The following is a 23682-nucleotide window of genomic DNA, read 5'->3' as shown; positions in this document are numbered from 1 at the left end:
TTTCTTTTCCAGCAGTGGTTGACTAGCTCTTAGTCAGAATCCCCACAGAATCCAAGGTGCTGGTTTTCCTTGTCTTCTCAGGTGAAGGATAACTTCGGGGTTCTCTGCCCTTTTCTCTATAGTCCAGTAAACCTTTGAAAAGAGTGTCTGTCTCTCTCTCTCACTCACTCAAATTTCAAGAGGCAGGAAGGTTTCCTGGGGGCGCAGTCTCCATCCCGCGGTGAGATTAAGTGATCACTTTTTCCTCCATGTGCTCTGCCGATGGCTTTGATTGCCTGGCATGCAAATAGGCTTTTCTTTGTCTCGGGTCACACCTTGCTCAATTTACATAGCAGACACATTCAAGCAGGCGGAACTGCATTCCTTTGTCTGGAAAATACCTGTTTATCAACTCCCCCATACCTGTCTGTCTTAAATACATTTTAATCATAATTCCAGCACATCTCTATAATCCTTTGTGGGTTGATCATACATATAGCTTTCAAGAATATTAATGATTAATAAGTTGTTAGTTTTTCAATGACCTATTACATGACACCTTTGGGGTATATATCCTGACCAGTGTATTAGGTGTAGTGAGTATGTCAGGCCTAATGAGTTGTTGACACACAGCTGTGAACCACCAATAGGCCTGTCACAACATTATCCTCATTTTTCTGATGACCAACTGAGGCACAGAGAAAGTGAATGTGTTACCTAAGGAGGTGGTGGAATCTCCTTCCTTAGATAGTTTTAAGGTCAGGCTTGACAAAGCCCTGGCTGGGATGATTTAGTTGGGGATTGGTCCTGCTTTGAGTAGGGGGTTGGACTAGATGACCTCCTGAGGTCCCTTCCAACCCTGATAATCTATGATTCTATGATTTGCCCAATGTCACCACAGTAAATATATGTCAGAACTGGGTATTTAACTGAGTCCCAGTCAGGTGCCTCAAATATAAGACCATCCTTCCTCTCCTTGAGGGATGTTAACCGTTAACCTTGTCAGTGGCTTTCCTCCCTTCTAACCTGCAGCTTTCTTCCTGATATGATTTGTAGGGATTTCCTTCAGAGGAGCTCTTCAACACACTGTCCAGTGTTCCAGAGGCAGAGAAGTTTGCAAAGTTCTGGATATGTAAGGCAAAGCTGCTGGCTCGTAATGGCACCATTGACATGACTGGGTTGTATAAAGCAGCGGTCTGTGCTGGTGCTGCGGTGAGTAATTGCTCCACAAACTTCTCCTCAGAACTTCCTCTGAATTTGCAAATGTCCCAGCTAGTTCGGGTGGCCTCAACATCAGCAAACCTCATTCAGATATTTCCTGTCTCAGAAGGCTGGGGAAAACAGCGATGGTGACCCGTCGTCTCCAATAAGCTAAACAAATTTTCCAGAGATCAATAGGCAGATCTGACTAGAGGGTGTGTGTTTGTGGGTAAACATATTAGTTGAATGTCTCTTAAAGCTGCTTATATGGGGGTGAATAGTGTTAGGCAAAAAGATTCTTTTCCCCAAGAATCAGGCAAGCACTTTGTCTGTGCTTGCCTGAAAGGGGTTTATTTACAGTACCGGGAAGACTGATAAACACCTTCCAATGTGTGGGGTTGCAGTGACCAATTATATACCTTTCTTTTATCACTTCATTTGCATTTATTTTGTTCTTACAGAGACAAACATTGTTTCAGAGACAGAGAATGCACTTAACATGACAGTGACAGGAACAGAACATACGTATCAAACTGTTTTGATTACATCACTTATTCATAACTACCTTAAGGCGAAGGGGTGGGGTGGGGGTGAGTGTTTACATATATCCGGAGGGCTGTGAAGAGAAGGTTTGTTCTGTTCTAAGAGCCGAATTACTGGGCGAACATTTGACCATATACATTTATTAAGTGTTTACAGTTGTCAGTGTCCTTGGGCTTCCGGTGTTTCTGCTTGTTAGTTACATAGGTTTCTGTCTTACTGCTAACTGAATTTTAAGTCTTGCCTAACAATAGACACAATGAAATGGCTACACTCTAGCCCTAATTTTAGGTGAGGATAGTTGGTCAACTGTATAATCATTTCTCCAAACACACAGGAGTTACTGAGACACCTGCTCCCCATCACAGTGTAGAAAGGAGGGCAATGTTAAGTTTTCGGTGCAACCAGAGTTTGGAAGTCGCCGTGGCTTGATGAAGGCAGCATAGTTTGGTGGGAGGGGCTGTGGGAGGAGCTATGGGCAGACTGCACAGCTGACAATTTGCAGCCATAGTATGTAGGTCTCTTATGCACTTGTACTATTTCTTGTTATCTTCCATCTACTCAAGCCTAGTCTGTTTCCACCTGGTGTCACTGCAGCCTCTGGCTTGTAGCCCTCTCAGGAGCATGGGATGGTGGCAGTTAATCTTTATTTTAGAAAGTCTGACATTGAGGTGTGTGACAGGCTTTCCCAGAGGACAGGAACATACTGTGGACACCGGAACTGTAACGACACAGACCAAAGTGTGGAGGGGGTGGAATGTTTCTCTTCTTGCTGACAGCATCTAGCAATCCTCTGCTTGCTTGTTCAAGAACAGACTTCAGTCTGCTTACAAATATTTCCTCTTCTCTTTATCACTGATTCACCTTAGTTTGGCTGCCTGGTGTGGGGAGATGGGTTATGATTTAATGGAATAGTGAGTTCCGAACACACTACACTCTTTGGGACCCAAAGTCTTGGTTCGGGTGCCCACATTTTCCTGAGTCAAGTGTGCTCTGACCTTAAAGTTCTCAATTTTTTTTCTTGCAGCCAATCCAGGAGCTGAGAGAAGTTGTTGTTGAGTTTTTGAAAAATACAGACAATGCATCCCAAGGTAACACATACTAAATGAAACTTAAGCCTTGAAAAGACTGAGCAAATGGTTAGCTGGGTGAAACTGGAAGAACACATGAATGGGAAAAGGCCCTCTGAAGAGGGATGATGTTTCCTTAGGAGTGGAGGAAAATAAGGTCACAGCTTTCTGACTTGGGTGTCTAAATTTGGGCATCAAAGTGCTCTGATTTTCATAGGTGCTGAGCAACCCCCCAAGCACCCCCCCGACTTGCCTGGAGATTGCAGATGCTCAGCTCCTCTGAAAGCCAGGCTAGCTTGTTAAGTCTTGAAAATGTAGGTCACATAGAGCTGCAGTCCCAGCCAGGTATCAGTAACTCCTAGGCAGCCCTGCCCCCACCAACCAGTTAGTAGACAGCTGCGTTAATCACCTATGAGCTGTTCAACTTTTGTAGCTCCTGGGCTTGTTGCTGCAGAGGCTGACCCAGCCCTACTTCAGCCCTCGGTGTGGGGGTGGGGCCCTCCTCCAGCAGCCTCAGGGAGCTGCTCCACTGCTTCAGCCAGGGTTAGGGGTGGACGAGGGGGGAGTGCAGGGCTCCCTCTGCTCAGCAGAAGCCCAGCCTGATCAGCAGCGGTGAGACCCTGCTCACCTGGGTCGCCCTGCCTCCTACCTAGATCTCCTGCTCAAGATCCAGCTCCCAACCAGCTCCAACTGCAAGCAGCACTAGATGAGTCCTATTTCAGGCAGAGGGAGCCTGGCTGGAGTGGGGGCACTGCAGTGTCAGGAGAGGGGGAGGGGAGTCCACCATGGGCGCAGTTTAGGGGTGGGGGGACATGCAGAGTCACTGCACTGCCTTCCCCAATTTCTGCCAATGCCAAGCTGCTCTGCTCTGCCTAGGTGGGGAGGTGTCTGTCCTCAGGGGTACTATTTAGGGGAGGAAGGGTGGGGGAACTGTCCTGCCCCCCGTCCCCCCCCAGGATAGTAAAAATATGGGGGCAAATTTGTTTCTCTCGTCCTCCCTTGCACCTATTCATTCTTTATCTAAAGTACTCATTTGGCACTGAAATTAAATAGGTGTTAACAAAATGTGACAAAACAGGGTTTTTCAAAATGTGATTTAAAATCCCTTCTCCTCTCCTTTGCTCAATTTTCTGTCTCTTGACTCTTGTGAATGATATCGTTTCACTAGTTCTCTTGATATCATAGGCTTTGTCTGGACTAGCATTTGTCCTCCTGTTGTAATTATTAGCATTTACTGTCAGATTGCCAATTGCTTGCTAAGTATCAGGACATGGTGGCTCAGCCTCAGGCAAACCACAAAACTTTGTGCCCCACCCCAAAAAAAAATTGGGGAGAACCTCAGTTATCAACATAATTAGCATTTGCAATCAATTAGCTCAAATTATAAGAGGACCACCAACTCCAGTCTAGACAAAGCCAAAGCATGAGTCCCCCAGGCTAGGCAGGACCTGGGTCTTTAATATAAAAGGAGGCAACATAAATGTATTTTCCCTCCCCAAAACAAACATGCAAACAAACAAACAAAACACCTAGGCCCCCAAATCTTCATGCACACATGTTTTCTTTACACATCTGAAAAAAATCAAATGAAGGCACAGTCTCAGTTATTGCCCCTTACAGATCAACTTTAAAAATGAAATTATTCTTTACAAACCTAATTCCCTGAAATCAGGGTAACTGCTGACTTTGTGGGGATGAAAGACTGGATCTGGGTGTGAAAATTTCTCCCTTTCCACCGTTTCAAGTTCATATAGAACAGAGTGCTGGGTTAGGGTAAGAGAAAGCTGATTAAGAAAAAGAGGGCCTCAAAAAAATCTTGTCATTGAAAATAACCACAGGGTTGGTTTAGTAGTCAAGATTTTTAAGGTCGTTTAAGTGAGATACAGTCCCACTAAAATAATCATGTAACATTCAAATTTTACACTTCTAATAACTTTTTTTTTTTTACACATACTTGGGGCTTCAAACTAAGGCTCTGGTCCTGATATTACTCTTTTGGGATCAATCGTGGGATAATTCTCACCACCCTCTTCCGTTTTGGGGAAGAAATAATTAAAAAGCTATTCAGGGTTTGGGGTAGAATTTATGGTGCAAATTTAGGTCATTTGGTCAATAGGTTCCCAATATACATAAACATAAAAACATAAACATAAAAAAGAAGCTTACAAGAAGTGGAAGGTTGGACTTATGACCAGGGAAGAGTATAAAAATATTGCTCGGGCATGTAGGAATGATATCAGGAGGGCCAAATCACACCTGGAGCTGCAGCTAGCCAGAGATGTTAAGAGTAACAAGAAGGGTTTCTTCAGGTATGTTGGCAACAAGAAGAAAGCCAAGGAATGTGTGGGCCCCTTACTGAATGAGGGAGGCAACCTAGTGACAGAGGATGTGGAAAAAGCTAATGTACTCAATGCTTTTTTTGCCTCTGTTTTCACTAACAAGGTCAGCTCCCAGACTGCTGCGCTGGGCATCACAAAATGGGGAAGAGATGGCCAGCCCTCTGTGGAGATAGAGGTGGTTAGGGACTATTTAGAAAAGCTGGACGTGCACAAGTCCATGGGGCCGGACGAGTTGCATCCGAGAGTGCTGAAGGAATTGGCGGCTGTGATTGCAGAGCCATTGGCCATTATCTTTGAAAACTCGTGGCGAACCGGGGAAGTCCCGGATGACTGGAAAAAGGCTAATGTAGTGCCCATCTTTAAAAAAGGGAAGAAGGAGGATCCTGGGAACTACAGGCCAGTCAGCCTCACCTCAGTCCCTGGAAAAATCATGGAGCAGGTCCTCAAAGAATCAATCCTGAAGCACTTGCATGAGAGGAAAGTGATCAGGAACAGCCAGCATGGATTCACCAAGGGAAGGTCATGCCTGACTAATCTAATCGCCTTTTATGATGAGATTACTGGTTCTGTGGATGAAGGGAAAGCAGTGGATGTATTGTTTCTTGACTTTAGCAAAGCTTTTGACACGGTCTCCCACAGTATTCTTGTCAGCAAGTTAAGGAAGTATGGGCTGGATGAATGCACTATAAGGTGGGTAGAAAGCTGGCTAGATTGTCGGGCTCAACGGGTAGTGATCAATGGCTCCATGTCTAGTTGGCAGCCGGTATCAAGTGGAGTGCCCCAAGGGTCGGTCCTGGGGCTGGTTTTGTTCAATATCTTCATAAATGATCTGGAGGATGGTGTGGATTGCACTCTCAGCAAATTTGCGGATGATACTAAACTGGGAGGAGTGGTAGATACGCTGGAGGGGAGGGATAGGATACAGAAGGACCTAGACAAATTGGAGGATTGGGCCAAAAGAAATCTGATGAGGTTCAATAAGGATAAGTGCAGGGTCCTGCACTTAGGACGGAAGAACCCAATGCACCGCTACAGACTAGGGACCGAATGGCTAGGCAGCAGTTCTGCGGAAAAGGACCTAGGGGTGACAGTGGACGAGAAGCTGGATATGAGTCAGCAGTGTGCCCTTGTTGCCAAGAAGGCCCATGGCATTTTGGGATGTATAAGTAGGGGCATAGCGAGCAGATCGAGGGACGTGATCGTTCCCCTCTATTCGACATTGGTGAGGCCTCATCTGAAGTACTGTGTCCAGTTTTGGGCCCCACACTTCAAGAAGGATATGGATAAATTGGAGAGAGTCCAGCGAAGGGCAACAAAAATGATTAGGGGTCTAGAACACATGACTTATGAGGAGAGGCTGAGGGAGCTGGGATTGTTTAGCCTGCAGAAGAGAAGAATGAGGGGGGATTTGATAGCTGCTTTCAACTACCTGAAAGGGGGTTCCAAAGAGGATGGCTCTAGACTGTTCTCAATGGTAGCAGATGACAGAACGAGGAGTAATGGTCTCAAGTTGCAGTGGGGGAGGTTTAGGTTGGATATTAGGAAAAACTTTTTCACTAAGAGGGTGGTGAAACACTGGAATGCGTTACCTAGGGAGGTGGTAGAATCTCCTTCCTTAGAGGTTTTTAAGGTCAGGCTTGACAAAGCCCTGGCTGGGATGATTTAACTGGGAATTGGTCCTGCTTCGAGCAGGGGGTTGGACTAGATGACCTTCAGGGGTCCCTTCCAACCCTGATATTCTATGATTCTATATGTCCTCCCCCTGCATTATTAGCTTCTTTTTCAAAGTACTCTAAATTCCACATGCACAGTGAGATTATCTAGGATATTGGTATACCACAACAGGGGCAACGGTGCAAGTTTGGAATAATTTGGGTCAGGCGTTTCTCAGATACTGTCTCTCCTTCCCCCCCACCCCCCACCCCATAAGAAAATTTTAATATTCCAGTTGCTCTAAAACTGAGAGGCATAGTGAGATTACCTTGAACAATGGTATTCCACAACTGAAACTGAGATACAGGGGAACTCCCATTGAGATAAATCGGTCATTTCACACCACCCAGAGCTACTGCGTTAGACTATTCATCTCTTTGGACCATCGTAATTCATCTGAGCACACCCCACTGAATGGGCCATTCCACACATCAACAGTACTCCTGTACTGCAGAGGGCTGTGCAGAGCCCCTTCCTTTACACTAGCTCCCTAAAGTAGATACAAAGTCTAGGGCTCCCTGCTATTCCTCTTGCTGCCTCCAGCTGGTGGATGTGCTCCTCACAGCCCATCAGTTACCATCCCCCTTTCTTCCCTTGGCCCTTCCCGCCTTACCGGGGGCATGGTGGGGACAGGAGGAAGGCAGAGCTGGTAGCTAAAGTGGCTGATCATTCCCCTCCCATGGGTGCCCTCCAATTATGCCCCCTCACTAACAGCTCTTCCTCAAGAAAAAATGTAAATTAACTGCCGAAAAACATGGTTAATGCAGGTCTTGTTTACACTACAGTGCCTTTCCCAACCCTAAACTATGCCAGCTAGACTCACCCCTGCTTAGCGCCCTCTTCAACTCAAGAAATGTGTTTCAGATTCCTGCTGGCAGTGCCAGTCTGACATGCCTTCTCTGTCTTGGTGAACCACAGAGCCACTCATTAGACTGCGTCCCAGGCTGGTGAACCAACTATGATTCATTAATTTTATACCAGTGTAACTCCACTGATCTCGTTGGGATTGCTCCTGATTTACACTGCTACAAGTGAGGAGAGACTCAGGCACAGGCACTGACTTTGTGGGTGCACCAGGGCTTAAGCACCCAGAGGAAAAAATAGTGGGGGTGGTCAACACCTGCTAGCCACAGCTGGGCTGCCCTTCAACCGTTCGGCAGCTGACATGGGGCCTTGGGGGGGGTGGGGGGAGGCAGGAAGAGGTGGAATGAGGGCGGGGCCTGCAGAGAGTGGAGCCGGGACAGGAAGAGTTGGAGCGAGGGTGGGGCCTCGAGGGAGGGGGTGGAGTAGGACGGGGCTCTAGGGTGAAGTGGAGGTGGAGCACCCACTGGGAACAATAAAAGTCAGTGCCTATGGTAGGTCATGCTATATGCAAGGGGATAGAAAGTAACAATGGAGTCTATTGAATACAATGCTCCCTTAAGCCTGACCATGCAACATGTCCTTGCATATGGGGCTGGAATAGGGCCTATGTGGAAGGGTAAAGGATGCAAGATCAGGTGTTACAGAGCAGGACAGCAAAGATTTCAGCTTTTCTCCACCTATGGGCAGCAGAAAGGTATGCCTGGGAATCCTGGTCTTGTACCCTTAGTTTCCTGCGATCGTTAAGAGATGAAGTGCAGGTTTCTCGGTGCACATGCAATGGGGGAGAGAAGCAGTGATGACCATTATCAAGAAGTTAAGAAAAGATAATACCTCTTGTCCCACCCCACCCTCAAGCCTCTGCTGGTCTTCTAATCAAACAGCCATCCCCAGTAGTACATCTGGTATCTCGGCATCCACTCTCTAATCTGCTCATCCTTCTGAGGGACATGAATGTGCTTAATGTTCCTAACTGAATGAGTCACTAACTGAAAATGCTCTGTAAAGGTGACTAGCCAAAGAAAAATAAATAGAGGTCTGTCTTTTTGCTGCTTTGAGATAAAGAAGGCCTCAGGTTTTTAAATATTTTTCATGCTTGTTTGTTATCTTAGTATCGAGACCACCAAACCTGTTTTTTTCTGGAAGTCTTGGAGGTGTGTTAAGAGCTTTCCACTCATGGGGCAGTGTTGCTAAATCTTAATAGAGAACTCTTTTCTCTCATTTGTTTGTAGGGTATTTGGGTTAAATAGAGGTTACAGTTGGAATAAAAGTTCCTTTCCCTTCTCAGCTAATCAGCTGTCACTTCCTTAGTGTTTGCTATAATACATCAATTTCTCCAAAGATCTATAGTGCTTTCCAGTTTAGAGAAGATACATATTGTATAGATGTTATGGCCAGAAATGGCCATTGTGATCCAGGCAAGAGATTATCACCTTGTGATTTCACTGTCAAGCCCAATAATTCGCGGTTGCATTACAAGATATCTCTGTAGGAAAAAAAAAAAAAAAAAGATTTCCAATCTGGATTTAAAGACTCATGTGCTGATGAATTTATCCCATCCCTTGGGAAGCAGATCTGGGGGTTAATTTCCCTCCCTGTTAAACGTGTGCCTTTTTTCCAGGGTGAATTTTTCAGAAATCAGCTTTCTAATATTTCTAAAAACAAAAATACCTTCCTTAGCAGTGCCTCACTCCATCACAGAGAATGACCCACGACCAGTTTTCTTTTGCAAGTCACTGTTTGCTATAACAGATTGAATACTGGCTTCTTCCAAAGTGTTGCATTACTGTAATCCTACTTCAGCTTGCAGCTTCCTTCCTTCCCTCTTTAAGCCAAGCAGGGGCCACAAAACTTGGAATTGACATGCTGTCATAACCATAAGGGTAGTCTAAAATTCCTCCTTACCTGTAAGAGGTTAAGAAGCTCAAATAACCTGGTTGGCACCTGACCAAAGGAACCAAGGGGGACAAAAGATACTTTCAGATCTGGGTGGGGGGAGGCTTTGTTTTGGGTTCTTTGTTTCTGTGTTCGCTCGCTCTGGGGACTAAGCAGGACCGGACATCAATCCATGTCCTCCAAACCATTTTGAACCAGTCTATCATATTACAGAAATTGTAAGTACAGCCAGGCAAGGCATATTAGTTTATCTTTGTTTTCTCAACTTGTGAATTTTCCCTTTGCTGGAGGGAGGTTTATCCCTGTTTTGCTGTAACTTTGAAACTAAGGCTAGAGGGGGTTCCTCTGTGTTTTCTGCATCTTTTGTTACCCTGTAAAGTTATCTTCCAACCTGATTTTACAGCGGGGATTTCTACCTTTTCTTCTTTTTTTAAATAAAATTCTTCTTTTAAGAACTGATTGATTTTTTTTTCAGTGTCCAAAGATCCAGGGATTTGGGTCTGTGTTCACATTGTAACCAATAAGTTAGGATATTATTCTCAAGCCTCCCCAGGAAAGGGGTTGTAAGGCTTGGGGGGATATTTACGGGGAACAGGAATTCCAAGTGATCCTTTCCCTCATTCTTTGTCTAAATCACTTGGTGGTGGCAGCATGCTGTTCAAGGACAAGGTGGAATTTGTGCCTTGGGAAAGTTTTTAACCTAAGCTGGTAAAAAAATAAGTTTAGAGTGTCTTGCATGCAGGTCCCCACATCTGTACACCAGAGTTCAGCATGGGGAAGGAAGAGTGACACATGCCCTTTTTCTTCCTCTCCAGGGGTCCCTGCAGACCCTTCTGCTGAAGTCAGCTCTCTCATAGTGGAGGATACAGCTGAACAGCCAGTGCTTCAGGGGCCCAGAACTCCTTGCCCTAGCTTGAGAGAGCAGGCTGTGGCAACTCCACAATCCAGTTTAAGGTTCTTGACTAGCAAGCCAGTCTCCTTGGTCAAGTTACAAGTTGTCCCAGTGCCCAGGTAAGAACCTGTAACCTGCAGTTCAAGCTGCTCTTATCCCTACTGTTGTATACTGTTCCTCACGTCCAGTGATCAGACCTTTCTACCTGTTGCTATCAGCCAGCATGTCACTGGCCAAGAGATCGGCCATGCTTCTCCCATCAGTGTGTGGGGTCATGAGGCAGTTTTTGGCTTCCTGTCTTGCTCCTGAGCTTTGCAGGGCAAGGCTCCCTGGGGCTTTGATCCTGCAGTGTCTGGATTATGGCTGCAACTACATCAGCCCTGAGTTCTTGTTTCCAGGTCAGCAAAATGTGGGGAAGACCTTAACAGGATGGCGGACAGGGGTGGGCAGAGTGGCCATCATCACAGTGAGCCCTGCAGAGCTGTGGTACCCCTGATTAGTGATTTTTTTAAGGGGGAGACCGATCTGAAGGAAGCCTCAGTGAAGGGATCCATGTTGTAGCCTTTCAGATGGGCGCGGGCCTTTCGTTGTGGGTAGGGGTAATCCCAGCCTGGATGGTAGGAATCTAGTAGCTCCCCAAACCTCTTCTGCTTTATAGTGCTGTGTCTTTGTTTAGGGTCTACGTGTGGGAGACCAGACCAGGGCAATGGGACTCTTCAACCAGCCAAGCTTCAGCTAAGGGGCTTTTTCTCTTCTTCTCTTTGCAGAATAAAGGGACTGTCTGATATGCAAGACTGGAAATTCTTAACCCCAGTGCGGCGTTCTCTGCGGATAGAGCACGCCATATCTCGCTACCCAGAGATGCTGAAGGAACACGACACTGTAGTGTCTTCCCTTGATGAAATAATGGCCATGGAGGATGTGAGCCAGTTCGTGTTTCGTAAAAATGAGGCCCTGCTGGAAGAGGAGGACCTGGAGCTTTAGGGTTTGTAGTGCTCAGAAGAGAAATGCTGCAGCAAGAATATCCAAAGCATTTCCACTGCATCAAAAGGGGCCCCAAGCACAGGCTGGTGGCACCCACAGTGTTATCCAAGCTTCATGGCCAGAGCCTCTGTTATGGCTTCCTCTGCCTGACTAAAGGGGAGGCTGTAAATATACTGGGGGAAATGTGTAATTGCCTTTCTACAGTGTTACTACTCTTAATAATGTACATACCCTGTGACACAGTATAACCTAGCACATTGCACAGTGGCCTGGGACACAAGGTAGCTGTTTTTGGCTCTACTACTGGCCTGCTGGGTGACCTTGAACATCTGTCTGTGCCTCACATTCCCCATATGTAAAGTGGGGGATAATAATACCAACCTCCTTTGTAAAGTGCTGTGAGATCAATGCATGGAAGAGCACTATGTAAGACCTAGGTGGTGGTACTGTGATGAATAAACTAATGCTGAAAACTTTGAGCCATTAAATAGCATTAAATAGAAGCTTTTTTCCCTACCACATACTGCAGGCCTTAGAATAGCAGCCCTGCAGTATGATGAGCCAAGAGGGGACACCAGAGCAAAGCAAAGACCTTGCAAAGGGGCCCTGGGCCCTAATCCCACCACATGGGCAGGGCTTCTCAGCACAACTGATGTTGGCACCTCCAATAGCCTTGTGCCTCTTAAAATGGTGCAGGAAAACTCAGGATTAATTTAGAGCAGCTGGTTTGGCTGCAGGACTTCCCAGTACCACAGCAGTGCAGTATTTCAGTGACCACCTTTCTTCAGGTGACTAAGTATTTCTAAAGCATCTTGAATGCTCAATACCAAGAGGGGGTTGTGCCTGGTCCCAGTCTCCACACTGAGTTGGGGGACATATATCAGACCCTCTCCCTCCGAAGACAGTAGCCGCTGGTCTTATTTTGTAGTGTCTTTATGAATAAACTAAATTTTAAAAAATGTATACAATAGCCTTAAAAATTCTCCCACCTCGTCAAACTCCTCCATTCTCAAAGAGCTGCCTGTATGCTTTGAGCCATGAAAGGCAATGCAGGAGCAGCTCTGCACACAGCCTAGGGTGCTCAGACCCAAAGGAGAATGCATGTGCGCGCACACACTCCATCCCCTTTGACCTATGATAGGTAGGGCCCTCTCAGCACTATTTCAGGGATAGATGGTATGTATACTTGGATGCTGCTGTGATCTGGATGCCTATTCACTTTATGGGATAGTCTTTGCACCACTCTGGTAGCTGACTTGATTTAAATTTATGATCAGGAACTTTCTCTGCCCTGCTCTGGAAGGCTGCAGTGCTAAGGTACGCCTGCATTTCCAGTGGAGCCATCGTTTAGCACCAAAGGGAAAAAGTATGGAGCTTGTGACTTCAAACTTCAGTCAGGTTTGAGCCTTACTGGGACAACTTGGATTCCTTTCTTTCCTTGAACAGACCTAGGGCAACCTTCATTCATAAGCCTTCATTTGTATAGCACAAGCCTTTAAAAACAGAGACTGCAGTGAGACAGACAAGCCCAATGTTCTCAGGCTAGGAAACTTAACAGTACTCAGTTTGTGGGAGGGGGTTGGGCACTATCAAGCATCCCTGCTGATATAAATGCAGTGGGGCTGCAGAGTGTTTCCTGCATGCATCCGATGAAGTGAGCTGTAGCTCATGAAAGTTTATGCTCAAATAAATTTGTTAGTCTCTAGGGTGCCCCCAAGTGCTCCTTTTCTTTTTCCTGAAGGAGCTGGGATTCCAGCTCAAATAAATCCAATGTACACTGAATGAGAGTTCACACTGCCAGGGGGGGTGGTTGGGGAGTGGAGGCAGAGGGCACAGATCAGCACTGCCTGCTCCAAGCCCCAGAATCCAGGTTCAGCCACAATCCCCAGAGAATGGGGAGCCTTCTTTTCCAAAACATCCCATGTAATGGCAGTGGAATCGGTCAGGGTCACTCCTGGCTTGTAAGGGGTGGGTATCTGACTACAGGAATCCCACCGCTGTAGTACACTCGCACAAAGCAACAACTGCTACATGAGTCAACTTAGCAAAGGAGAAATCAGAGTTGGGACTGGGCAGAGAAACTAGGGTACCCCAGACTTCCTGTGCATCAGCAGTGGCCTCTTCCCTTCCCTGGCTGCTGCAAGCTTTCCTGCCTCAGGGGGCAGTTGAGGGGATGTCTGGCCATGAACTGTCTCCACTGAATAAACCCCTGGAGGAAAATGCAAATAACTGCTGGATTCCAAAGGGGCCTCCTAGGCAGGGACAGTTTCAGAACACCCTCCCGTTTCACAGGATTTTGATGCCTCAGAAAAATGCTTTATTCTAGGTTTGGCGGCTGCTGTCCAGTCAGCAATCAGCCTGTGGCCCGGCTCAGTTGTCGTCGTCGTCATCCTCAGCCTCGTCAGTGTCCTGAAAAATGCCTCTGAGGTTCTGGAATAAGAGCTGGTAGGTGGGGAAAAGATGGTTGGCACCACCTGAGAGCTGTGTCCATGTCACTGCTGCTCTAAAACCCCCTCTCATGTAGCAGGTATCAGCACAGGACTATATATTTAAGGCCACTCCTGTCCTGCCCCGCAGTACCCATTTCTGCCTTGTTTCTTGCATTTTTATCCCTCTCCCACCCGCAAAAAAACCTCTGCTCCCACAAGAGATGGATTCCCCCATGCAACTTCAGGGAAAAAAGAGAGACAGAGAGAGAAATTTATTATATAAAAATGGATTTCAGACATTTTTACCACTAAGCAAATCTTGTTTAAACCATGTAAAAAATATTTTGTCTGGTTATAATGTCAAATCTTTCTAGCCCTCACTTAAATTTAAGTATTAAAACCTTTATTTTTTACAGAAAAAGTGGCTTTACATTGCTGAAATTTTATTTATGACAAACTGACGAGATATTTAGTGTTTTCCTGCAAATTCCTGCAGACTGTTTTTTTTCCCACCCACAACAAAGTACATTTTACCCACTCCCACTATTATGGCAGCAGGTCCTGCGGGATCCCAGGCCTGCTGCAGGGCTTTAGCCCACAGCCACACTGGGTCCAGGGCAACCTGTTGTATTTTCCCCTCAACTCTGGTGGGAGAGCTTCAAGTTTTCTGAGTTACTAAACATTTAAAGGACAAAAGACAGCAAATCTGAGCTGGGTTGCGACATCTCCCCCAAGCCATGAGCGTGGGCCTGGATAAGCTGACCCAGCAGCATCTGGCTAATGATTTGATTTGTGTGTATGATGCACCCAGTCGAAAAGGAGATCAGGGAGACAGTACAAGGCTGGGGTCACTGAGCCCTGCGGTGCTCAGCTCAAAGCTTTGCTGGAATACTACAGTGACGGACACTAAAGAACCAAGACAGTTGTACCTTCCTGTCTAATTCAAAACCATCCAGTGGCCTGACTGAGTACTACAGGCAAGTACTTGGCTGATTTCCTCCTGCTCTGCGGCCCCATGGATCTAGGGAAGCAGCGACTGGATGGACCCAGTGCCCAGAAGACGCAGTGGCCTTTCCCCGCATATCAAGAGACACCAGAAGAGCCACCTCCCTGCCTTTATACATCTCCTTCCATTGAGGGCTTCAAAAGGACCTCCCACATATTAATGAAGCCTCACAAGAGGGGTAAGTAGCAGCATGCCTTTTGGGGAAACTGAGGCCCAGAGAGTCCCTGGCAGGGCTGGGAATAGAGCCCAGCTCTCCGGGCTCCCAACCCAGTGCCTGAACCACAAGGCCTTTCTTGCCCTCATCAGGGCCAGCTGCATCCTGGCCTCGGGTGAACCTGATCCCATTGGATAGCCCTGTTGAGTTTCCCTCCGGACAATGGCCAAGCTCCCAGGACAGACCAGCCAGACTGACCCAGGGCTGAGTCCTGGCCATCATCTCCCTCTCTAACCCAGGAGTTCCAGGCTCCCTGTGGACCCAGCCCATCTTCTTGCCCTGGATTAGCCCTGGTCAAGCGTGTACACGGGCGGTGCACGGAACAGGTAGCTGAAGGGCTAGTAGAGGAAGTTGATGAAGGAAGTGGCGTAGAGGTCTGCATAGCGCATCAACTGGTTGGCGAAGAGTGTCTGGCGGGAACCACAGAGGAAGAGGCTGCCCATCTTCCTGTAGCACATGTCCATCTCATGAGAGACTTTCTGCAGGAGACCGTATGTGAGTCAGCATGGCTGAGGCCCAGCCCTGCCCTGGCCCCCCAGTGAAGAGACGGGGGCCTGTCAGTGACTTTCTGCAGGAGACCGTATGTGAGTCAGCATGGCCTGAGGCCCAGCCCTGCCCTGGCCCCCCAGTGAAGAGACGGGGGCCTGTCAGTGTAGGACCCTTTTTTAAATGGAGAGTCAGATACAGGACAGACACCGCAACAAACGTCATAACAGGCACAGGTGCAAGCTCCGGGGGACTGGCCAACGCTCAGGGCTATGTACCACAAGGCCCAACAAAGTCCTACAGGATCCCTGCCAGGGATCCCCAGATCCTACTGAGTCAGGCTGTGCCTGCTTTCTCCAGTGCTAGCCTTTCCTGGCCTGGAAGCTCAAACATCACCACAGCAGAGAGTCGCTCTTCTGTCTGGCACAGGAGGCTCAGAATTTGCTGCCCCTTTGGCACCAACCTGGCACCCACTGTGTTCATTCCTTTTGCCCATCCGTGCAGAGATCAGCTCTGGCAACAGAGGATTTGGGCATCTGCTTCTGCAGAACAAGCAGGGGGGAGCCACAGCACCATCAAACAGCAGGAGAAGGCACACAAGCCTTTCTGATGTGGGGAAGGGATCAGGAGGTGAACTCAGGAGCCCCAGCACCAGGCTTGACACGCACACGCCCGCCCGCACGCCACAACAGCAGCTATAACTAGACATGAGGAAGCAGGGATCATTCTGTGGCCAGGCCCTGGGGGCTGGGGTGGGCTGCTGCTCCCTGCCCTGGGGGTGGAGCAGGATGAGCCAGGAGCACCAGCTGACAGGCTTCCCCTCTCACCTTCCTGCCCCCTGTTGCCAGAGGCATGGAGGGAACAGGAAGCATGTTTCTGCTCTCTCACTCCCACAGCTCTTAAAACAAGTGGCAGGGCCCCAGAGCCCCTCCCTGAGCCAAGAGCACTGGGTACCTGGGTCTGGTGCTTGCTGGAGCTGATGTCCAGGCGCTCGCTGCTGCCGCTCTCCAAGGGCCTCAGGAGAGCACAGCACAGCACCAAGGTGAGTGTTGTTGGAGGGGGCAGTCCCAGCCGCTCCCCGCACAGTGCTCAGCTTGACTGAACAAGAGCCAGAAGGGGCCATTGCTACATGCCTACAATGGGGCCCAGTTAACATCACAGGCCCGGGCTGATTCTGCCAAGTGCGTGTCAGATGCCCCTGAGCCCCCCTCCTCCCAGGAGGGCATCCCACCCTACCCAGTCTGGGTGTAACTGACACAAGAGGCAGGACTAAGGCCCTGCCCGACTCTGGGATGGGTCACGGCACAGCCCTCGCTCAGTGCTAACAAGGGGTTGCTGGTTTCCAAGGCTCTGGAGAGACGTCGGAACAAGGGAAAGCATCAGGCCTCCGACAGACCCTGCAGGCAGCACCCACTCAGCACTGCCAAAGTTTGACTCAGACTCACAATTTATCAGACCACTCTGTTTTATTAGCAAAGCTGCTCTGCTAATACATTTAGAGGTGAGCCCCCCCGAGTGGGGCTTGTGTCTCTTAATTTATACAGTTTTTTGGAGAACAAGTTACAGAGAAGTTACAGACAAAAGAAGAAAAAGATTTTAGTCACCACCCTTCGAGATCCCTGAGACCAGTCACGTATCTTCAATTACCTGCCACCCTTAACAATCTCCTTTAACAGCTTCCAGTTAACTTAACTAATTGCCCTTCACACCTTCCATTCTGATGCCTGCTTCTTAGATGTGCTGGCTCTATCTTAATTGCTTCTCCATTCAAAAGCTAACTGTCCCTACGTGTGCTCCCTCCGATACTTTGTAACATGTTTTGGCATGCCTTCTCATATACAATGTATCCAGCATGTCCCCTTATACAATGTTATACAACTAACACAATCCCCCCTTTTGGTCAAGGCTACGCCTATGACCAATGACTTACTGGATTCCATACATCAATCGTTCTTTTTCATTACTTTCACTGGTGACATTTAACAACATTAGATTAGCACTCTGGTTAGGGGTAACCTGATGGATGGTGTGTCTTGTGCAGTTTTGGATACAACAAGAAATCAATTGAAAACACACAAAGATTATTAGAATTCCAAATAGGATAGTCAGGATTCCTTGAAACAACCAGTTTCCCAGACTAGAGAAATTGAATAAGTTACTTATCCATTTCCACAAGGAACTTGGTTCTTCGTGGGGAAGGTATGCAATTTGCTCCAGATGGCTAGCACGATTTGTTACCTCATTAGTATTATCAGGTATGTATACACAGCATTCTGTTCCAATTAGAGCACAGGTCCCTCCTTTGGCTGCCAGTATTATATCTAATGCCCGATGGTTTTGGAGGGCCACTTGTCGGACCGCTCCTGCTTCTTTGGCTAGAGCTTTTAAGCTCTCTCCTGTTTCATTGGCCATGATCTCAACCACCGCTTGTAACCTTAAAAGCCTTTTTGCATGGTGGATTACCCCCCCCTACTGGGACTAAAGAAATGCCAACAGCTTCTTCCCAAGTTAGGGGGCTTATGTTCTCCACATACCATTTAGCATCTGGCAAGTCCCTCCTTTTTCGCCTGAAATTACGGAGGCGATTTCGTGCGAGGGATTGAAGCACCTGGAATTGTGAGAAAAGCTGAGCAGGATAACAGATACCTGACCAATTTGCTGGTAACACAGTGTAAGCATTTTCCCCACAAACCCAATGATGTCCCATTAAAGCTGGGAAGGGTTGACTGCAACCCTTTGACATGTAAGAATTTACGAAGGAGGAATAGTATCCCCCAAAGGGCACAGGATGATTTTCACTGGGAGAAGAGGTAGCATTCACACGACATTTGTAGATGGTGCTGTTTTTCTCAGGGAGGCTGTAGGAGGAGCAAGAGATTGAATCTTTGGTTTGATCCCAGGTTGAGAGGAAGTTTATCTTTCCATACCCGGTTCGCCATTCTCCAACCTTGTTTGAATCGTCCCATACACCACGGGACACGATGTATTGGAGACAGCTGCTCCTCCCTAGATTCAGCCCTGTCCCATTACACACCCAGCACCAGTGGCCCTTTCCTTTCACCACACTTATAAGTTTAGGAACATATGTTTTTCCCAGGCCCCAAGTGTCATTTTCCTTCCATGTCCTTTCAAGTGGATAGGGTTCTCCAGCAAGCTCTGAGGAATTCACAGGGATTGCCATGGTGGGGATACTAGCTTGTGAGTGAGCTGGGATGTGGCTGCAGACCCAGCAATTAGAAATATTCAGGATCTGGGCTATCTGCACCTGTTGTTGGATGAAAGAATTGTCACTGTCACTCTGGATTGCCCAGATCCTCAGGACACAGTAGCTGAGGATTAAGCTTCTCAAAGGACACATGTTGGAAGCAGGACCCTTTCTGGTTCCGACAACCCCTTTCGAGGGAATCGCAGTCATGGTTTTACGTCCACCAGGCAGCAGACGCTAGGCTCACTACTGCTTCTTGTTTGTTGGGTCCTGCTGTCTGCTTACCCTCTGCTTCTGGCAACCCTTACGAGAGCGCAGATTGTAAGGTATTGCAGGCTGTTCCTCTTTGTCTTCTGGGGTTGAAGCTGGTTCTGCGTGGTCTTGCAGAGGTGCTGGGTCCCCTTGAGGTGGCGCTGGCTTACACTGTGGGGTGTGGATCCATGCAGCGATGCCGGATAATTTCACTGCTGTCTGGGTGGTGAGCAGTACCTGGTATGGACCCTCCCACCGGGGTTCCAAGGCGGGCTTCCGAAGGTGGTGCCGCAGGCAGACCCACTCACCAGGCTCAGGGGTGTGACAGGCAGCAGAGGTGGGTTCCCTCGGCCAAGCTGCTCCCACCTGCCAATGGAAGGAGCTCACCGCTTGCATTAACCCTTTGCAGTACTGGAGGAGCGTGCTGTGAGTTAGGTTTAGGTCTGGGGCTGGGGTAATAGTAGCCATTGTTCGCATAGGGTGTCCCATGATGATTTCAAATGGACTCAATTTGTGTCTCTGGGATGGGGATGACCGAATTTCCATAAGGGCCAGTGGTAAAGCAGCTGGCCAGTTTAACCCTGTGGAACTACAGATTTTTGCCAGCTTATTTTTAAGCACACCATTTCGCCTTTCCACTGCCCCTGCACTCTGTGGACGGTAAGGGCAGTGCAGCAGGGGGGTGACATGTAATACCTGGTTTAGATGTTGAACAATTTTTCCAGTAAAGTGTGTTCCCCGGTCACTAGACAAAGTGGCAGGAATTCCCTTGGTAGGGATAATGTGGTTTAACAGACATTTTGCAACAGACAATGAATCAGCTTTGCGACAGGGAAAGGCTTCAATCCAACCCAAAAACAGACATAACTAAAATGAATTCATATTTCTGACACTTTGGCATTTGTACAAAATCGAGTTGCCAGTGTAGGAAAGGTGCTTGAGGCAAACCCCAGAACCCTTGTGTTACTTTACAGATTTGCCGACATTGTGGCTTTGACAAGTAACACAAGCGGCACAGTGGTGGTTGCAAAGGAGCTGAAATGGGGAGCCCACCACCCCGCCTTACTCATAGCAGAGACCATCCCCTCCTTGCCGACATGCGAAACACCATGTAGCAGGGTGGCTAGGGACGGGTAGAGTGAGAGGGGGGCTACAAAGGTACCGGTGGGCGATCGCCAAAGGGAATCAGAATGCAAAGAGCAACCCAAAGCACTCCAGGAGTTTTCTCTGTTTCTGGGGCAGAATCCTGGAGCTGAGCGAGATGAGACAGGGATGGTGGCGTTACAGAGACAGAGAGGGGACCAAGAAACGCTTCTGGTGAAGATTTTATAGTGGCGACATGTTTTGCAGCAGCATCAGCAAGTGCATTACCTTTTGCCACCTCGGTGTCTGCCGCTGAGTGGCCAGTACACTTAACAATTGCCAAGGCAGACGGTAGTAAAACTGCCTACAGGAGGGCGGCAATGTAGGGCCATTCTTGATAGGGGTACCAGCAGAGGTAAGAAAACCTCGAGCCTGCCAGAGGGTGCCAAAGTCATGCACAACCCCAAAGGCATACCGAGAATCAGTAAAAATAGTGGCAGAGAGCCCCTCGGCTAGAAAGCAGGCACGGGTTAGAGCAATCAGTTCAGCCACCTGGACAGAGGTCACAGAGGGTAAAGGCGCAGCTTCTATGGTCTCTGAGAGAGAGACCACAGCATACCCTGCAAGAAGGTGGCCTTGGTCATTTCTATAATAGGACCAGCTCAGAGTTAGGGAGAGGTCCATCTGAAAGGTTGGGGCGCGGGACAGTGATAGCGGAGACAGTTACAAGACAGTCATGGGGTTCACCATCACTAGGTAAAGGAAGGAGGGTAGCAGGGTTTAACCGGGAGCAGCGCTTAATAGTGATAAGTGAGGCTGAAAGCAGCAAAAGTTCATACCTAGTGAGGCGAGCAGAGGAGAGGTGAGCCGTGTTGCGTTGCAGAAGGAGAGTTTCCACAGAATGGGGAACCATGAGAGTGAGAGGAGAGCGGAGGACAAGGGACTCAGACATCTCGACCAGGCGTGCTGCAGCAGCTACAGCGCGTAGGCAAGGGGGTAAACCCTGGGCTACAGGGTCCATGGTTGCAGAAAAATAAGCCACCGGGCGATTTCTGTCACCGTGCTCCTGAGTAAGAACCCCGAGGGCACAAGCAGATTGTTCGTGACAGAAAAGGGTAAAAGGCTTGTCATAGTTAGGTAACCCTAAGGCAGGGGCAGAGGCTAAATTCTGCTTAAGGGAGATGAAAGCAGCATTTGCTTCAAGTGGCCATGGCATGGGGTTAGGTACAGAGGATCGAGTGAGTTCTTGGAGTGGTTTAGCCAGAGAAGCATATTGGGGAATCCATTGCCTACAGAACCCTGTCATGCCTAAGAATTTTCTGACCTGGCGTGGAGAGCAAGGCTGGGGAAAGCTAAGGATGGCTTGTACCCGGGCTGGAGAGAGCGTACGGGAGCCCTGGGAGAGAAGGAAGCCTAGGTATGTGACAGAGGTTTGGCAGAGCTGCAATTTTGTGCGAGAAGCCTTATGACCCTTGTTTGCTAAAGCTGTGAGAAGTGATAGTGAATCAGTTTCTGAGGCAGACAGAGAGGGGGAGCACAGGAGTAAGTCGTCCACATATTGGATCAGTGTGGATCCTGATGGGAAAACCAGATCAGCGAGATCCCTGGCTAGGGCTTGAGAAAAATAGGATGGACTCTCTGTGTACCCCTGGGGAAGGGTAGTCCATGTATATTGCTGACCCTTGTAGGAGAAGGCAAAGAGATACTGGGAGTCAGAGTGAACTGGGACAGAGAAGAAAGCGGAGCACAAATCTACAACAGTAAAGTGGGTTGCATTTGGAGGAATAGACGCTAGTATTGTATCAGGGTTAGGAACCACTGGAAAAGAAGGTATGACAATTCGGTTAATAGCTCGAAGGTCTTGAACAAAATGCCACGATTTGCCGTCAGCTTTTTGAACGGGGAGGATAGGGGTGTTACAGAGGCTGGAACAAGGGACAATAATTCCTTGTTCTTTTAATGCAGATATAACTGGAGCAATCCCAGCCTCTGCCTCAGGATTCAAAGGATACTGAGACAGGCGAGGCAGAGGTTTGGAATTGTCTACAGTAATCCGAACTGGGTCAGTATTTAATCGGCCCACTTCAGATGGGTGCGATGGCCATAGGGAGGAAGGAACCTGAGAGATTAGGTGCTCTAGGGACGGAGTTAAGGGACAGCAAGGGACCGGAGTGGAGAGGGAAGTTTCAGACAGCAGGGAGGCTACAGAATCACATAAGGAAGACTGAGGGATTTGCAGATAGACACCATCTGGGGAGCAGTAAATAGAATAGCCAAGTTTGCATAGCAAGTCCCGTCCCAGAAGGTTTGCAGGGGTGGAATCAGAGAGGAGGAATGCATGCTCCTCAGAGAGGGGACCGACCTGAACAGACAAAGGTTTTGAGAGGGGAAAAGAGGTAGGGATCCCTGTAATGCCAACAGCAGACACAGATTTTCCAGATCGGGGAACCTCAGGCAAGTCAGTGGTGTGGATTGTAGAAAGAGAAGCTCCAGTATCAAGAAGGAAAGGGAGAGAGAGATCATTTACAGTCAGGACACATTCTCCAGTAGGGGACAGAGGTAATAAGGGAGCTAAAACTTTGTGAGGTTCCCCAGCATCCCGTCATTGTTGGGGTGAAAAATAGGGTTGGGGATCAGCTGGAGGAACCAGCGGGGGGTTCACTTGATTTCCCATACAATTATTAGGTCGTCTTGGACACTCTTTTTTCCAGTGTCCAGGCTGTTTACAGTAGTTACAAACCCCAGTTAATCCAACCCCCCACCCCCTTCCGCAACCCCGTCCCTGTCCCCGGTGTGGTCTGCTTAGTCCTGAATAATGCTGTATCTGCTGAGCCATTAACTTTTGGGAGGACTGTTCCTCCTATCCTTTTAAAGTGCGGTGGCAATGCTCTGCTACTGCCAGCAATTTGTCCATGGTTTCAGTCTCCCATCCCACACTTATTCGTTTTAACATGCTGCCTGTGGCAGGGAGAAGACCATCAACAAATGCATGTGCCAAGGCCCCCTGCCCATTTACATCGGGCTCTTGTATTCCTGAATATTGTAGGAAAATATCAGTTAGCCGGAACCTATAGTCACCTGGGCTTTCTCCTTGCCCTTGCTTACAGCAACGTATTGCTGTCCAGTTTGTTTTAGGAGATCACGCTTTGGGAATGGCTTGATGCAGACACTTCCAAAGAGCCATACACTGGTCTCTGTATGCCAAATCTGGTCCAGTACCTTTCATGGTTGAGTGGCGTGCCTCAGCTGGCCAGTCTGCGGCAGCCAACCATTTTGCATAATAACTGGCAGGAGCTAACAATTTACACAGTTGGAGGAGATCTGTCTCAGAGGGTTCATAGGTTTCACAGATTAACAGAAACTCCTCAGCAAATTTGACAGAGTTTTCCTGTGGTTTGGGAAAACTTTTAACTATAGACAAAAGTTCCGTACAAGTCCAGGTCTTATAATCCCATATGGACTCACTTTCTCCCATCTTAAGGACTCGTAAGGGTGCCACAACAGTTTGATCAGAGTCTCTCATTAACCTCCCA

At 48.1% G+C, this 23682-nt stretch overlaps 1 protein-coding gene across 5 annotated transcripts in view; it reads left to right on the top strand.

The window, feature by feature from the left end:
• Positions 1–11947, top strand: part of CKAP2L (cytoskeleton associated protein 2 like) — a 36132-nt gene extending 24185 nt beyond the window's left edge. For 4 of the 5 annotated variants that reach the window (XM_073324779.2, XM_073324781.2, XM_073324780.2 and 1 more), the window contains 4 exons: positions 1036–1191; positions 2747–2810; positions 10414–10609; positions 11258–11947. In XM_073324779.2, coding sequence (XP_073180880.2) covers positions 1036–1191; positions 2747–2810; positions 10414–10609; positions 11258–11474 — 633 coding nt within the window. In that variant the 3' untranslated portion in view covers positions 11475–11947. Of the gene's footprint in view, positions 1–1035; positions 1192–2746; positions 2811–5231; positions 5327–10413; positions 10610–11257 lie in introns of those variants that run through there. The other variant, XM_073324778.2, reaches the window with a different exon arrangement.
• The last annotated feature ends 11735 nt before the right edge of the window (positions 11948–23682 follow it).

The sequence above is a fragment of the Lepidochelys kempii genome, chromosome 26 (assembly GCF_965140285.1).
Source record: "Lepidochelys kempii isolate rLepKem1 chromosome 26, rLepKem1.hap1, whole genome shotgun sequence".
Classification (NCBI taxonomy): Eukaryota; Metazoa; Chordata; order Testudines; family Cheloniidae; genus Lepidochelys; species Lepidochelys kempii.
This window is presented reverse-complemented; position numbering and strand designations above follow the sequence as displayed.